Genomic DNA, 16,853 nt, shown 5'->3' on the forward strand with positions numbered 1-16,853 from the left:
TACTTTTATAGCGCTTTCTCACACCAATGCAAGGCACAAAAGTCCTTCTGAGTAGTCCGATCAATGTATTTGTATAGCGCTTCAAAAACTGGCAAGGTCGAGTAGCGCTACGATTTGCACCCGGTTCTTAGCGCCTTTTTTAAAAAATCGAAGTAAAATGAATCATTATAGCTATCATGCATAATTCTGTCATTTCTCCACGAAATTACTTATTTTATCTTCGGCCTGAAATGTGTAATCGGGTGGGCTGTTAATGGTTTACTCCAATTCAGCTCCATGCAGAGGGTCAGCCAGTGCAGGCGGCGCTGGGAATGTTCAAGTGGTTTAACATGTAAAAATGCATGTAGTTGTGACTTTTGTTTGTATGTTCAGATAGATCATGTGTTGTGCTCACAGGTCTAAGCCCCCGAGTGTTTCCAGAACACGGGGAGGGGGGGGGGGGGGGGGCAAGTGGGAGGCTCCGCGTCCTGCCTGTAGCCGGCTCTTCGGGCCAGCCCCACTAACACGTGCTTTTTCCTTTGCAGGTCCAACACAACAGATCGACAGCAAGCTAGTGGATCCGAAGGGCAGGCAACAAGCAGACCCGTCATCGCCTTCCACCGTGGCATCGTTCTCCTCTTCTTCGTACAGGTGAGAGGAAACCCCCTGCTCGACGTTAAATCCCCATGCCTGCTGTCAGCCTCCACCCTCCCCCACCCAGGGTGACCTTGTCTTTCGTCCTGGGCTTCACCATCTTGCAGTCCTCGCATGCCCTCGGATCCCGGCAATCCGCACGGGAAGGGCGTGACAGCTCTTGTGGAATCCCCTTTTGTTCAGCTGATGAGGGGGCTGTAGCAGGAAAGGTAGCTCAGTGTGTTCGTGCGCTTGCTGTTAGCGCTCTGCGAATCCTTGTTCTCGAGTGCCTGTCTCGATAATATAGTAAAGGTACTTCGGTGTTTTCTTTAAGCCTCATTTGGTGACATTTCTTCTGATGATGATGGGGGCGCTCTCCTGGGTGGGTTGAAGCCGGAAAGGTAACTCAGAGGGTTCATGCGCTTGCTGTTAGCGCTCTGCGATACCTTGTTATCCTCTGTAAGATAGTAAATGTATTTCCAAGTTTTCGTTAAGCCGCATTTGGTGACTTATGCGAACAGTGCTGGCCCTGGGTTCCAACCACAGACATATGATAGGTGGGTGGGTTCATGGGATTCCTGTAAATATCTTTGTGGGCCCGCTGCCCTGATCTCGTACCGTTTCCTGCCCACGTGCTGCTCCACATACACCATTTATACTTTGGAGGTGAATAAAACTCAGTTCAATACTAATGCCGCGTAGTATTTTTATGGTGCTGCGAAGCTACGGGACATTTACGACAAGCACTATATGCCTCCGAGTTGCTTCTCCGTATGGCTGGTGTTTCAGGGTAACCTTGGCTCTCCTCCAATGGCTGTGTTTGTTGTCGGATATGATATCTCAGTGGGCTAATGCCTCTCCTACGGAAGTCCGTGTGCAACCAGCAGACCCCAAGTTCAATTAAGCCACCCTCCCGAGGCAATCGCAATTCGTACTGTTTGCAGCGCCGAGAAGCTTCATGACTGCGACACTGAGCGCTGTAATGAAATAGATACGGCCTTGTCAGTCCTCAGTCGCCCCCAGCCATGGCAGCCCCTGCCGCCGCCGGGTGACCTTGCCCCGAGGCTGCCCCGACAGCCTCTGATTGCCACATGGTTGGAGGGGGCGGGGCTCAGAGGAGTGTGCTCCGCCTCCGCGCTGGAGTCTGACTGACTTGCCTCCCTGTGCCAAAATGCCTTTCGTTCCGGAGACTTTTATTTCCCAAGTCACGAGTGAACGAACGTCCCTCCCTGGTACTGGCAGCCCCGTTGGAAAATTGACTTCAGAGAGAGCATTCATGTTCACAGATGACGCATCCATAGTCTGTTGTGATATATTTGATCCTGTCTGGAAACCAGAACACTGCAGGAGGCGGGCAGCAGCAATTAGGGGGCGGAGCCGACAACTGTTTGGTAATTCCTGTCATTGCTGATGTATTATCTAATTACCCGAATTGGGAGGCAGGAAAGATGCAACGTTTTGGCGTGTGCTCCCACAGTTCAACCAATCAGGGGCTTATAAAGCTTGGCTACTCACCCTTGAGGGTCTCAAGGCGGGGGTTGGGAGTCGTGGGGGGGGGAGGGGTGACTGCTGCTAGGCCCTCTGGCTGGAGGATCATTGGAGGAGCCAGGTCATGAGGTCCTTCTTGAATTGGATCAGCTACGTGGATTGCCTGAGGTGGTGGGGCAGGGTGTTCCAGGTGTTGGTGGCGAGGTAGGAGAATGAACTTCCTCCGGTTCTGGTCTTGTAGCTCCTGAGGACAGAGGCTAGGGCAAGTTGGGTGTAACAGAGTTGTCTGGCGTGGACGTGGAATGCGAGGCTGTGGTTTAGGTATGTTGGCCCCTCGTTGTGGAGAGCTTTTGTAGGCATGTGTTAGGAGTTGGAAGGTGATTCTCTCGTTGATTGGGAGCCAGTGGAGTTGTCTTAGGTGTTGCGTGATGTGGCTGCGGCGGGGGATGTCGAGGACCAGTCTGTTTGCTGCGTTTTTGACGTTCTGTAGTTTCTTGAGCTGTTTCTGGGTGACGCTGGCGTAGAGTGCATTGCCGTAGTCCAGCCTGCTGGTGATGAGTGTGTAGGTGACTATCTTTCTGGATTCTGTGGTATCCATCTGAATGTCGTATGAAGCAGGCGGAGCGTGTGGAAGCAGGCTGAGGAAACTGCATGGATTTGGCGGTTCATTGTGAGCGATGAGTCCAGTATGATGCTGAGGTTGCGTGTGTGGTCCGTCGGGTTGGGAGGGGGTCCCATAGCGGCTGACAACCAAGAGTCCCAGGCTAAAGGGGTAGGTCCCAGGATGAGTACTTCGGTCTTGTCCGAGTTGAGCTTGAGGCAGCTGTCTTTTATCCAGGTAGCAACAGCCTTCATTCCACTGTCTTCTAGACAAATAGGCTCGTTACTCAGCTTACCCCGCCCCAGGAAATAGAGAGAACATTAGTCCCCTTACTTCAGATCTACAGATCAGTGTCCCCATTGCTACCAACGGGGCTGAAGTCTGCAGAATTGACAAATGTCCTAAAATCCAATTTTATTAGCATAGATTCTGTGGGAAGATCATGGGGGTGCCGTTTAGTGCCCGCCTACTGCTTTTTTAGGTTTCGCCTATTATCATTCGCTTGCGAATGTAATAGGCGAGAATTCAAGTGCTCCATCGACTCGTCAAACCACTGCGTTTTTTTCACAGTGCATGTGAGTAACGTGACCACAAAAGCGGGTCACGTGACCACACAAGCACGCGTATCTCCCTAATCCGCCTGCCACACTTCTCCACCCCTTGCTCGCATTCCCGCCCCCCCCACCAGGCTCTCCCGCCCCCATCAGGCTTCCCTCTGCACATCTTCCTAATCCGCCTGCCACACTTCTCCTCCCCTCGCTCGCATTCCCGCCCCCTCACCAAGCTCTCCCGCCCCCATCCGGCTTCCCTCCGGCCATTTGCCAGCAATTGCGAGGCCATTTGCCAGGAGCTCTCCCCCGCCCGCAGCTTGTTGTGTTTTGTTTCCTCCCACGGAGCACCGCCCAATTACTGGTATGTTTCTCGTTTTGGGTTACTATTTCTTCCTGATAGTGTTTGACCAGCCCTCCTCAGAGTGCTCTTTCTTTCTCACTCTCTCCAGGCACGCTATTAAAGAGGCCTATGAATCTTGTTCTTCTCTAATTACTTTGACTTGAAAGTGAGAGGAGTTCATGGTGTGTCTTGCCTGTCCCCCTAACCCGTCCCCGCTTCGCGGTGTGAGCAGTCCCCTCACCGCTTCTTGTTTTAATTATTCTCGCTTGCCACAACCAGCCTCTGACACACACTCGGCTCTTCCACGTTTGCCATAAGGATACACATGCTGACAAGCACTTCGGTTGCAAAAGCGCCAGGCTGCCTCTGTCTGTGAGACGTCATAGTCTGCTCGCCACAGTTTCCCTCTATGAGCGTGTAAATTGCAGGGCTGCGGCCGCTTTCCCTCCAGACAAAATGATCGGGGAAGGCCATTGTATGCTTCTCTTAACCACCACACCCTCAGGCTCTCCATCACTCCTATACCATGTGCTTCTGTGCACTCGTTGCTGCACAACGTCGTCTTTCCTGTGTGACTGTCCCTCTCCTGTATTGCTGTCTCTGCAGAGACCACATACAAATAACACCACCCACTCTCATCACACACACACACACACACACACACACACACTCCTCAGCAGAAGACTCACAAAACGCATCACTGTGATAGAAGACCAGACACAGACATACAAGCACACGCACTTGAGCATCACTCTTCCGGGGGCATGCACGGGCTACCACAGCGGGAGGCACAGGACCAGCATAGGTGCTCGCACCAATCACTGCATGAGGCGCACACTCCTCTGCAGGATGCACCAGCGCCGCTTCCAGAGGTGGCTCAGGGGACAGCACCAGTTTTAGGGGGCAGCCCGTAGTATCAGGTCGTGGTGTTGGCTGTAACTAGGTAGCAGCACTGTTATAAGCTCTGTGGTATATGTCACCGTAACTGAGTGTGATTGTAAAAAGGTAAGAATTCTGCCACCTACTATGGAGTGCACCGCACTGCTCTCTGTGCTGCTGCATGTTGTGTTGCAGTCCATATCATTTGTTTTCTAACAGTACATACCTCGGTCATTCGGATACCGGGACTCCTAGGCCTTAGCTGTGCAGCTGTCTGTTTGTGCCCTACTGCCGCTATTTGTTGTGTTGCTCTCTGTGTGTGCCCTGCAGCTGTCTGTATGTGCCTTGCTGCTGTCTGTATTTGCTGTGTTGCTCTCTGCGTGCGACGTGCTGATAAATGTATTTGTTGTGTTGCTCTCTGTGTATGAGTTGCCTGTATTTGTTGTATTGCTCTCTGTGTGTGACCTGCTGCTATCTGTATTTGTTGTGTTGCTATCTGTATGGGTCCTGCTGGTGTCTGCATGTGCCCTGCTGTTGCCTGTATTTGTTATGTTGTTCTTTGTGTGTGCATGACACCTGTCTGTATGTGTCTAGCTGCTATCTGAATCTGTTGTGGTGCTCTCTGTATGTGCCCTAATGTTGTCTGCATTTGCCTTGCTGCCACATATTTTTGCTGTGCTACTCTGTTTGTGCCCTGCAGCTGTCTATATTTTTTGTTTGTATGTTCGCTGTTGCTGACTTTATGAGCCCTGCTGAATGTAGTTGTTGTGTTGCTGTCTCTTGTGAGTCCTGCTGCTACCTTTCTTTTGTTGTGTTACTGTCTTTATGTCCTCTGCTGCTGTCTGTGTGCACCCTGCTGCTGCCTGTATTTGTCTTGCTACTTTCTGTAGCACTGCCGTTGCCAATAGGTTTCGCATTTGGAAAGTTGGAGCTATTGGTTTTGTAAATGACATTCTATATTTATATATCGTTATTGGCATTGTCAATAACAATATATAAATATAAAATGTCATTTACAAAACCAATAGCTCCAACTTTCCAAATGCGAAACCTATTGGCAAAGCCAGTGCTTGTTTGGTTTGCAATCTTGCATAATACAGAGGGAGCCCTTATGAAAGACATTATAAAAGACTGCCTTTCTTGTGACAAAGGCAGTAAAATTCCATGGCGGAAGTATATTGAATCATGCATGCACAAAATAGGTTATAATGAATTGTTCGAGAACCCAAGGGGTTCTCACACTGTTAGTAAAAAACAGTTGCAGGCCTGCTGGTTTAAGTTTGTGCATGCGGAGAGACTGAAGAGGGAGTCCAGCAAATCTAGAGGAACAGCCTATCTGGCCAGAAACCAGGGAGGGCACGTCCCACCCCAAAGCTATATGACTAGTCCTATGGGTCACTGGGAAAGCAGTCTGTTGTTTCGCCTTTGGGAAGGCACAATAAAGTACATGCTAAACTTCCCATTAGGCTCTCAAGTAAACGTAGACTCTTGTCCCTGTCCATGTATTGGGAGGTCCGGGCCAATCTACATTACATTTGTTAATGTTTAGCAAATGTATTATTTTATTTATTTATTTATTTTATTCACTGTATACCAAAAGCATTCTATTACCATTAATTAAGAAGTTACACATTAATGATTTTTAGAGAAACTTACAATGCATTACTTCAGTTGAATAACGAGGATGTCTTTAACTGTGTTGCTGTGCGAGCGCGGCAAGCCATGTCCCCTCCATAACTTAAGCACACATCCATAGGGCTTTTTAAGACTGTTCTACTTAGGAAGATAAAATCTGACACACAAGAGAATCCCTTTACTTTTAATCATTTAACTGTTCTCTCACAAGTGCAGTTTTCAGGGCTGTACCCGAACAAAGATTTTTGTGCCCTGCACTGAACTGATCGGATCATGTGAGAGCAGCACTAGGCCAATATAAATACTAACATGGCGGACAAGAAGTAGGTTTTTGTTTCCTAGTTCTTATGGCCTGTGCTGCCATACTCCAGTCCCTATATTCAGTTGTTGGTAGAGGGCATTGAGGCATGTGATTGTCGCTTTTTAATTGCTATATTTAATTTTGTATTATGTAAATTACGTCGCTCTTATTTTGTGTACATATATAAGGGTGTATGTGTAAACAGAATAAAGATTAATAAAATGGAAGTGAGACTCAATTTCTCCAAAGGAAGAGTAAGTAATAGTCGTGTAGCAGCATTCTGGACCACCTGTAGTCTGTGGATGACATAGTCCAGCAGTCCAAGATACAGAGTGTTGGCACAGTCCAACTGAGAACTAATGAGGGCCTGAATAACAGTTTTCCTGGTTGGAAAAGTCAAGTAGAACAGGACTTTTTTCAGTGCTCGGAGACGCCTAAAATACTTTCCAACCACCGATCTAATCTGTGGTTGGAAAGAGAACCGATTATCAGATTTGACTCCAAGGTTCTTCTCTACCTCGTACGAGAAGCTGGAAGGGGTACTCCTTCCGGCCAGCATGCCGGCCAATTGATAGGAGTTGGTGTGCCCAAAAAGAGTATTTCAGGCTTGGTAGCATTACACACCAGCTGTTTATACAAACACAGCAGCCAGGAAAGGCCTTATGAAATAAGGGGCAATATGATCACCTTAATCAAAAGAAAAGAATCTAAGTATCATCCGCACATGATGTTATCTTGGCGCCAAATGATTTGACCAAGATGGCAAGAGGGTTAAGGTAGATAGTAAACAAAGTGGGCGGAACCCTGGCGGGCGCCAAATGTTATCTCCTTATTGCCATAAGCAAAAGGGGGTATCCAAACCTCCTGTTAGCTATTCCCTAGAAAAGAAACCATCCACTTAAGAGCCAACCTCATCATATCATGGCCATTCTTGAAAAGAAGTCTGAGTACCATGACAAAACTTAACAGAAATTAGTATTATATATAACTCATTCAAATTTAGTCTACCTCCTGCTATATTAGCATACAAATATTCCTCACTGGAAAAGTATCACCTCAACTATTCTTTGTTGTCTCGTCCACCTTCCATGAATCAGCCCTGTCCCTTGGCTTGGCCTGGTAGCCCTCTACTGACCTTGCTCGATGACCTGCTGACCTCCCTCCACCACGCTCCGATGAACAAGTAACCCTTTGTACACCTGCTAGTCCTCCTATAAATCCTGCAGCTCCCAGTCTACCCATCCATATTGTACACCTACCAAAATTCCTGACGGGCACAGCAAAAACGACTGACAAATATTTAGTGTGGAAAGGCCTGCTGAGGCAGGTGCCCATCACATAGCCGTGACCCTAGGCCAATGCCTTTATACATCTAACCTCCTCTCTATACATGAGTAACCTACTGGTTGTCCTACAACCACGCCCCTAAATATCCTCAACCCCAACTCCCTCGACTCAAACTGCCTATCACTGTATCCAAGACTTTCCAACCTGAATTAATGAACTTCCTGTAACTGACATATTTTCCTCCCTTGCTTTGTGCTGGTGAAACACATTCCTCATCCCCCCCTGAACTGATTCACCCACCCCAAATACAATTAAACTGCTTCTAATCCTGGGAACCCTCTCTGGAAACCGCCACTTAGAAGGATCCCTACAGGGGTTCTTCTGTTGCCTCACCCCCTGTAAAATACTACCAACTGCCTACCGTATCCTGGTGCTTCTTCGCTATCTATCCCTCTGCTGCTTCTACCACTGAAGCCACAACCCCTCCACCAATATTTCCCGAACCTGCAATAAATACAGCTCATACCCATCATAGACAAATGAACCCTTTCGCCATGGATAAACGGAAGCATAAAATAACCTAACTCCTGGTGAACCAACCTCCCTACCTCTTCCTCCCTAAAAATCTTCTGCACTTCTTCGTTAACCCCTCGCCTGCTGGTGACGGAACTGCTCCGTCACCAGCCGCGGTCGCGCTGTGCTGATGACAGAGCGGTTCCGTCACGGCATGCCTGCGCGGCGCGTATTCCGTGTCTGCGCTGAGCGTTCCATTAAGCGGGCGGGACCGTGACGGAACCGCTCCGTCATGAGCACAGCGCGACCGCGGAAAGGTGACGGAGCGGTTGTGTCACCAGCATGGGAGCCCCTTTAGAGCTGCCGCGGAATAGCCGCCGCAGCGAAGGGGTTAATTTTCCTCCTGGCTCTGTCTATGGCAGCTGGCCTTTTTGTCAGTAATATATTAAACCATTCGACTCGAATGCAGTGTGCACTGTTCACAATCAATTAACTTATCATTCTCATTAAACACAATACTCTAAATACTCTATTTACATCACTTTGGCTAATGGTTTTTGATCTACCCTTGTACTTCATGAAAATGGTTTGAAATAAGTGTTTTTTTGTTTTAGGATTTCCCCTGAAGAAGGGACTTAATTGTCCCGAAATGCACTGGGCATGAATCAACCAGGATGATTATATACATGATGTATTGCACAAGATAAACTGTATCATTGCAAGGTGCAAAAATCTGATGAAAATTCATGCTTGTCAATGAATTTTACAGATGGTATATTATGTATTGAAAGTAACGTAGATTCATAAAAAACAAAGATCAAAAATAGAGATTAAAAAAGTGATGTAAAATAGAGTATTTGGAGTATTGTGTTTAATGAGATTGATATGATTAATTGATTGTGAACAGTGCACACTGCATTCAAGTCGAATGTCTTGATATATCACTGATGCACATGACTGACGTGTGTTGATAGCACACGTAGCAGGGTAGCAACACTGGTTAATAGTGTTAAAAAGCATTTTCATTGGAGAAAATACAGGAGTGCACCTCAGATTGAACTCTTATTTCTAGAGCTGGCCTATTTGCCCACCGCTTCTTGGGTATTAACTATCAGCCTTATTCATGAAGGGGCCGTTTTGCGAGCCCCTAATAGCGAATCATAGCGATTCGCTATTAAGGACTCGCAAAACGGTAATCATGTAGGAATCGCATAATAAAATGCGATTCCTACTGATTCCTTATTTGCGATTAGCAAATTGCTATTCGCAAATAAGGAATAACTCGCCATTCATTCCTATGGGCCAAAAGGCCCATAGGAATGAATGGGGAGTATTCTTTATTTGCGATTAGCAATTAGCTAATCGCAAATAAGATTGCGATTTGAAGGGTGCCAGGGGTGTCCACAGGACACCCTGTAGCACCCCTCAAATGATCTGTGACACAGGTGTTGCACACACACATGTCCAAAGGACATGTGTGTGTGTAACATGCAACTCAGAAAAATGCATTTAAATGCATTTTTCTGAGTTTTCGCAATTTACCGCGAGGTCTGACCTCGCGGTAAATTGCGCCTAGAAATAGCGAAATCGCAAATTGAAATAGGATGTTGAATAGCATTTAAGGAATCTCAAATAGAGATTCCTTAAATGTCATTTCCTCGCACATTTGCGACATCGCAATTAGCGATTTTTGCTTTTGGGATGCTGAATCCCAAAAGCAAAAATCGCACTCGCAAAGGGCCGGATTCTCAGAATCCGGCCCTTTGCGAGCCGATTTAGCCTTCATGACTAAGGCTGCAAGTCCATACTATGTGCATCGCTGATCACCTTCCTCATATCTGCTTTCATGGCCTTCATCAACACCAACTGTTTTCTCCTCACCAGGCCATTCTCACCCAAGTAACACATCTGGACATCTTTCTCTTCCCAGTATTCTGTTCAGAGTCTGCAACAATTCTCTCCACAGCATACCCCCTTTCCCATGCCAGTGTACCTGAGCATTCTGATTTCCAAATCCCAACTGACATCCAAGTTTCCTGGTGTCTGCTTGTCTCTCAGCCCACTTCACGAATGAATGTTCCAGGATCCAAACTGTCATTATGCTCTGGTTCTGGGCCGGAACAAAACCTACAACAAATAATAAGCCATTAACAGGGCCCGCGATGTATCAGCACCCCCCCTGCAGCACGTTTGTCCTATAACAGTTAGATGACCATCTCCCTATCTGTTGTATCTGTGCAACGGACCAAACTCTTCTGTGAGCCTCCGTTGCTTTCAACCCCTTGGGCGCGGCCGCGATTCTGCGCCTGTGCAGCGTTTTCCGTAGTGGGTGGGTTCATGATGGCCCCCAGCTGTCATCAGCACACGCCCACCGTAATGCATGACGGCTGGGGGCCGTCATCAGCATCGAAGCGGTTAAACTTCCAAATCGGCATTTGTGTATTTAGCTGCCGGCAGCCCCACCCAAAGTAATGCTTTCCTCACCACCGACAGAAACTGAAAAGTAGTAACTCTTGAACTATCCTGGTGCCTGAAAACTTCCGTGTCAGAACTTGAGGTGGTGCTACAGCACCTAATCTCCAGTATACTGGGCAAAAATGTTTAATGGGATAAGCCCTCAGAAGCACTCTGGACCACTGTGCTCTTTGATCCATTTTTGACCTACTGATATATATCTCAACCCTGTCTTCCTGCAGCTGCACTTTCTCCCACACCCGTCCCCTTTTTCCTTTTACCCCAGCAGCTCAGATATGCATAAAGCCCCAAAAACATCTAACACATGAGTAACATAAACAACTGTTCCCCCAATATTGCGGTAAAATGTGAGCAGGGCGGGCATCACTCTGCACAACTTGGACCACACCAGTGGCCTACACTTTCTAGTCCTATTTCCCTTCTCTCCCACCGAACCTTCTAAAATCCTTGTCCCCATTTCGACCTCTGATGGGGACCCCACAGCAACTTAGCAACAAACACAATGCTGGCCAACTTATTCGCAATGGTAACTTGGCACCAACCTTTCTCGATCACGTCCATAATGAAACCGATCGCAACGTCAGTCCTGCACCAAGACTCCTGCGTGCCCCTCCTGCATGCCCCCATCTCCAAAAACCCTGACCACGCCTGCTCATAAGCCCTTCTAGTGAATTGTGCTGGAGAACCTACTGCCAACTGAAGCAACATCACACACCTATCCACCACAGCGTCTTCTCCTGATCTGCAGACAAAGCAAGTCCAGGGAACCTCTGCGAATTAGATAATGCGTCCACAAAGCCATTGTCCAAACCGGGTAGATGTCGCGCCCTAAACATAATATTCTGTCTCAGGCAGCCCAGTACTAACACTCTCCAAAACTTAAAAACCAGCACATCTCTGGCAGATTGCCTGTTGACTCTCTGCACCACTACCATGTTGTCAATGTTGAAGAGCACTTTTTGTTCCCAAATTTATTTCCCCATGGGCCCAGCGCCACTACCAAGGGAAAGAACTCTAAGAAAGCTATGCTCCTCCATTCCCCCCTTCCAGTACTCCGGCCATTGCTCCACACTCCAATGCCCTAGCCAGTACAGGCCAAATCCAGAGCCACCTACCACAACTGAATATATCTGGATATTCCACTTTGCCACATCTCCAAAACCTTTCAGCGAAATGCCATTGAACTGATCCAGGAAAAAACGGCAAATCTTAAAACCTTCCTTCACTCCGGCCTTCAACCGAAGCCTCTGGTGAGACAATGACCAACAAGATAACGCCAAGCCAACTCACCTGCAGAATTTCCTACCCGCCCTGACTACTTTGCATGCAACGTTTAGATGCCCCAACAATACCTGCACCATCCACACACTCACTTTGTCTTTTGACAACATTGTGTCAAAGAGAAGCACTGTTTCCCTTCTATTTTCCTCTGAAAGTTCTGCTTCAATGCATTCTGTGTCAAGCTCAATGCCCAGAAACGTCATTGTGGTGTCAGGATCTAATGTCTTTTCTTCTGCCGGAGGCATTCCGATATCCGCAATGAGCTTCCTGAAACTGTCCAACATTTAGTCCACACAGCCATTTGCGCCTACAACGAAGAAATTGCCCAAGTAATGCGTCACTGTGCTGTGTTCCTTAGCAAACGTGAACACCTACGGTAGAATGAACTGAATTCTCAAATAGGGCACTGGAAACTGAGCATCCCATGGACAGGGCCGTGTCCACATACCATGTGCCAGCGAAGGTTGCTTTTAACTCCCTATTTGCGATTAATGTCCCATTCCCAGATGCAGTCACAAGGTCTATGGGCACATAAACAGAAGAGTACAAGACTGTGGACAAGTCATCAGAAATATAATCATTCACAGAGAAGCCCTTTGAGCATGAAAGGTGTTGAATGATCCTGAACTGCCCTGACTCTTTATTTGGAACCACCCCAATGGATGAAACTATAAGTCTATCAATAGGCCTGTCATCAAAAGGGCCTGCTATCCTGCACTCCCGAACCTCTGTGTTCCATTATCTTCTTGCACCCCCCCTGGGTGTGCATTCGATGACTACAGATTCTCAGCCCACCTTCTGGTACGTTTCTCCATAGCGCAACTCAAATCTATTGTGAAAGCCTTCCCATAATACACGTGCAATGTAATCGTTCTTTTACCACTATAGCCAAAACTTCAGTCTCTCCAATTTAATGGGCATACAAGTCTTTTACTGAAGGTTCCTGTGACCCTCTACCCCCTCTCTGACTTTGAGGTTGCCAAAACAAAACCTTGTGCCCCTTGCATCCCCCCCTCTGCGTTTCCCTGAAATGTATGAGAGGGTATCTGGCCACCAACTTGGAACATTCATGTTGAAACCTATAGTATTCCCTCCCGCAGAATACTCTGTTGAATGCTGAACAAGCTTCCCCTTACCTAGCCTGTCCTTTTCCTTCTGCCCCTTCCCCTCTGGTGGGATGCCCATGAAAGGACGTTGCACTATATACAACCCACAGCCCATAAACACTGTGGGTGCTGGCCTCTCCTTTCCCATCAAGTGTAAATGTAAATGTAAATGTATAGGCATTTATATAGCGCACTACTTACCCGGAGGGTCCCAAGGCGCTTCGACCGCTGCGAAACCCTTCCTGGCTTCCCTGAGAGATGGTCCCTTAATGGGTATATCCAGGGTGAGACCAGGCATCCCCGGCGGTCTGGTGGGGCCGTTAGTGAAGATGAGGCAAGCTAATGCCCAGAGTTGCCGAGTGTGATCGCTGACCAGAGTGGGCACCGAGGCGAGAGAATTATCGAGTCCACTGACCCTGGTCCAGAAACCTGCCGTGCCGGGAATCAAACCCTGGTCCCGGGCCGTCCTCTGCTCTCAGGTCTGCCGCCTCTAACCAGTGAGCCACACAGCCATAGATCATTGTCAAATTCACCCCACTTCCCCTCTGCGTCCTCTGCCAGCCTTGCTCGAAATTCCTTATCATAATGTACCCACGCATAACCTCCAAATGTGATGTGCGCTTTCCTTATCACCCATGTATTTAAACAAAGCTACACAACACTCTGGGAACTTCTCACAATATACACTAGTGTAAACCAAAAATGCTGTTGTACATTTTTCTATGTTGACAGCACCCTGGGCCTTTTTGACAACTCATACTCCTCTTTCCTAGACCCTTCCTTAGCCCGCACTTCACTATGCAGAAGCATTCGCATGACATAGGCCCTGCATCCCCCGTGGACCTGGGGGCCAAGGGTGTCCACCTCAGTCCATGTATTTTGCAGGCCCCCCCTCAAGTTTCATTACACCACTGTACAGAAGCTTAAAGACTTTGATGTATTCCCCTTTCCAAATCCTCTCCTTCTCTGCCCCCATATGATGTGCCCCCAAGGGCTTTGTTATTCCCATGTAGGGTAGTTTCTTCACATTGAGCTCCTTACTCTCGTTCTTATCTTTGTCCTTCTCTTTTCCATCCTTGTCGTTTGGGGCATCCTACCCTGTACCCCTTTCTGCCCGGCCCCTTTGTTCCGTCTCTCCTTTAGAGCACAGGAAGTCCTCACAGGTAGCCAGGGGCTTTACAAATCCATATGAATAGAATAGACTCTACACGCTTCACTGCTGTACATCCCTAGCTAAGCCTGGGTTTCCTGTCCTCCACTGTTATCCATCCCCACCCCTCTGTCAGCCAAGTAAATTCTCTTCCGCAATTGCTATCCCATGTCCTGCCCTGACCCACCTCTGTCGCTATCCACCCCTTTTGAAACCATATAGGTCTTCCCTTGACAGGTCTATCTCGCAAAGTGTCCTCTCTCTAGTCCCCTCCACCCCAGTGTGACCCAAACAGGACGATCCATTTCACTAGTCTAACCTGGTCTCAAGGTCCGTGCCAGCACCAAAGCCTGCTGCCTCACCAGTGTTCTTCTGTCCCGAGATCCTTTGCATTCTGCGCTGACCCAAGTCCTCACTTCACCAACCTGTATGCGACATTAGTTCCCCCCTTTCCACATCGTGAGCCCACCAACTGTCTTCATGCACACCATCTACCTCTTATATCTCACCACTATCTCCCCATAATTGCCCTCATGCCACCAAGCGGGCGTTGCCAGTAATCTTCTGCCTGAGAGGCCACAGTAGACCTACCTCATCATTTTTCTGGGGAGGCTGTCCCATGCCTATTCCAGACCACTGCTGTATAACACCAACGCAAAGGTGGTTGTGCGAGAGCATACCTTCTCTTCACCTGGGGTACCGAAGCATGCACCTGCAACCGAATCACATGTGAAAAGACTCGATGTGCTGGGACCATCCTCATCCTGTTTTGACTGGCCCTCTAGATGAGCCACCTATGCCCATCGCCCGCAACTGCTCCAGAACCTCCCATCTTCTTCTTCCCAGTGACCCCCTTCCGCCCTTGCCTCTAACCCTCTTGCCACAGACAGAACAGCCATGCCCTGCGCAGCCTCCCCCGCAACCAAAGCCCCTTCCCTTCTACATTCTCTTCCTTTGATAGACCCTGAGAGGCTAGCCCTTTTGTGCCCTTTTACCTGCTAACCCCTCCCATACACTCACCTTGTCGTCTCCCCATCTGGCCACCCCCTTTCCTTCTTCCACACCTTTGCTGCACTCTAGTGAAGTCTGCCCTACCCCTGAATCTGCACCATATACAGGGCCTGTCGAACAGCTTCTTACTTCCCGCAGACCCCCTCCAGGGCCCCTCATACCTGTCTCACCCATGCCGGTGCCTAGTGAGACACATCGCCCTCCCCAGCGCCACCCTTGACCCCTGCAGTTCCCCAGGCATTACCCGCACCTGCGCTTCACCTCACGCATTAGACAGGGTGGCCTGGTTTCCAAGCAAACCCAACCCCCTACCTCCACGCTGCCCCCCCCCCCCGTTTGCTGTCCAGCCTTATGCTCCCCTCAGCACTCCTAAGGCCACATGTACGACTATTTCACTTTGTGAGTCTCTAATTGCGATATTTATTTATTTATTTATTGCGACTCACAATTGGGGACGTGCAAAATGAAATGTACTAATATGTCTCAGACAAATTAGCGATTGACAATGGGGTTGCAATGGACCTGTCTCATCAATATTCTTCAGGCAGGTCGCAATTTCCAACCCCTTGGGGATGAGCAATAACACAGGGATGGTCGCCTGCTCGGACAGCAGACAACCATGGCTGTGTTTGCTTTTAAATAAAGAAACTTTTTTTTAAACGAATTCTGTTTTCCTTGAAGGAAAACGGGATGCGTTTCAGAAAGAAAAATCAAACGTTTGTTTTTTAAGAGCAGGCAGTGGTCCCTGGGACCACTGCCAGCTCTTAAAAAACGTTTTTGCTGCCAGTCACAAACAGGAAGGAGTCCCCTGGGGACCCCTTCCCGGTTGCGACTGGCTTACCACCTACTTGAAGTAGGAGGTAAACTGTAATTGTTTTGGACCATTTTCTGGTCGCAAAACAATTGTACATCCCCCAAGCAACTCGCTATTAGGAAGGGACGCCCTTGGCACTCCCCTGCCTAATATCGACTCGCAAAATAGGGTTTGTACATCGGAAAATGTGTTGTACATCTAGCCCTTAGTGTTTTCTCTACCCCGTGCCAGTAGGGTGCTACCACTGCAGCACTTCGAGCTGTGCCGAACTGCGACCTTTCATGGTTGTGATGCCCTCCTCTGCAGAGGGACCCCCCCACGGGCCCTAGGCAGCCCCAGCTAAGCGCGTCCCCTGCCTCGTCCAGCTCGGGCTGAATTTGCGCATGGCGGCGAGTACGTCATCATGCTGCCGCCAATCTCAACAACATTCTCCGGGCTTGATGACTTTTGCCCTTGCTCTCACTAACTCCGCCCGTGCCGGCTGACAGCAAGTCCTCCCGGCCGGCATCATGCGGAAGACCTCAGCCACACAGCCGTTGTCCATGCTGCCTCGCCCACCATTATCGCGGGCAGCAAACCTAGCTCCCTGTCCCTACATGCTACAATACAGTGTCGTCTTTTACAAAATGGTGGCTGTTCGCGCAAGAAATCACTGTCCACACTTCTTCAAGGAGCAAGAAAGGCCACTTTATTTTAAGACAGGTGCATAATACATTTCTTGAACACATTCATTATTTATTTATATCATAAAATTCCAATCTACACATTATGCCTAAACTCCCTACCTAACAGAACCCGAAACTAACTCT

At 48.4% G+C, this 16,853-nt stretch overlaps 1 protein-coding gene across 1 annotated transcript in view; it reads left to right on the top strand.

The window, feature by feature from the left end:
* MCRIP2 (MAPK regulated corepressor interacting protein 2) overlaps positions 1 to 16,853 on the top strand; it is a 136,785-nt gene that overhangs the window by 411 nt on the left and 119,521 nt on the right. The window contains exon 2 of the mRNA XM_086941281.1: positions 525 to 630. Coding sequence (XP_086797407.1) covers positions 525 to 630 — 106 coding nt within the window. The remainder of the gene's footprint in view (positions 1 to 524; positions 631 to 16,853) is intronic.

This window comes from Lissotriton vulgaris, chromosome 10 (assembly GCF_964263255.1).
Source record: "Lissotriton vulgaris chromosome 10, aLisVul1.2, whole genome shotgun sequence".
In the NCBI taxonomy this organism is placed as follows: Eukaryota; Metazoa; Chordata; class Amphibia; order Caudata; family Salamandridae; genus Lissotriton; species Lissotriton vulgaris.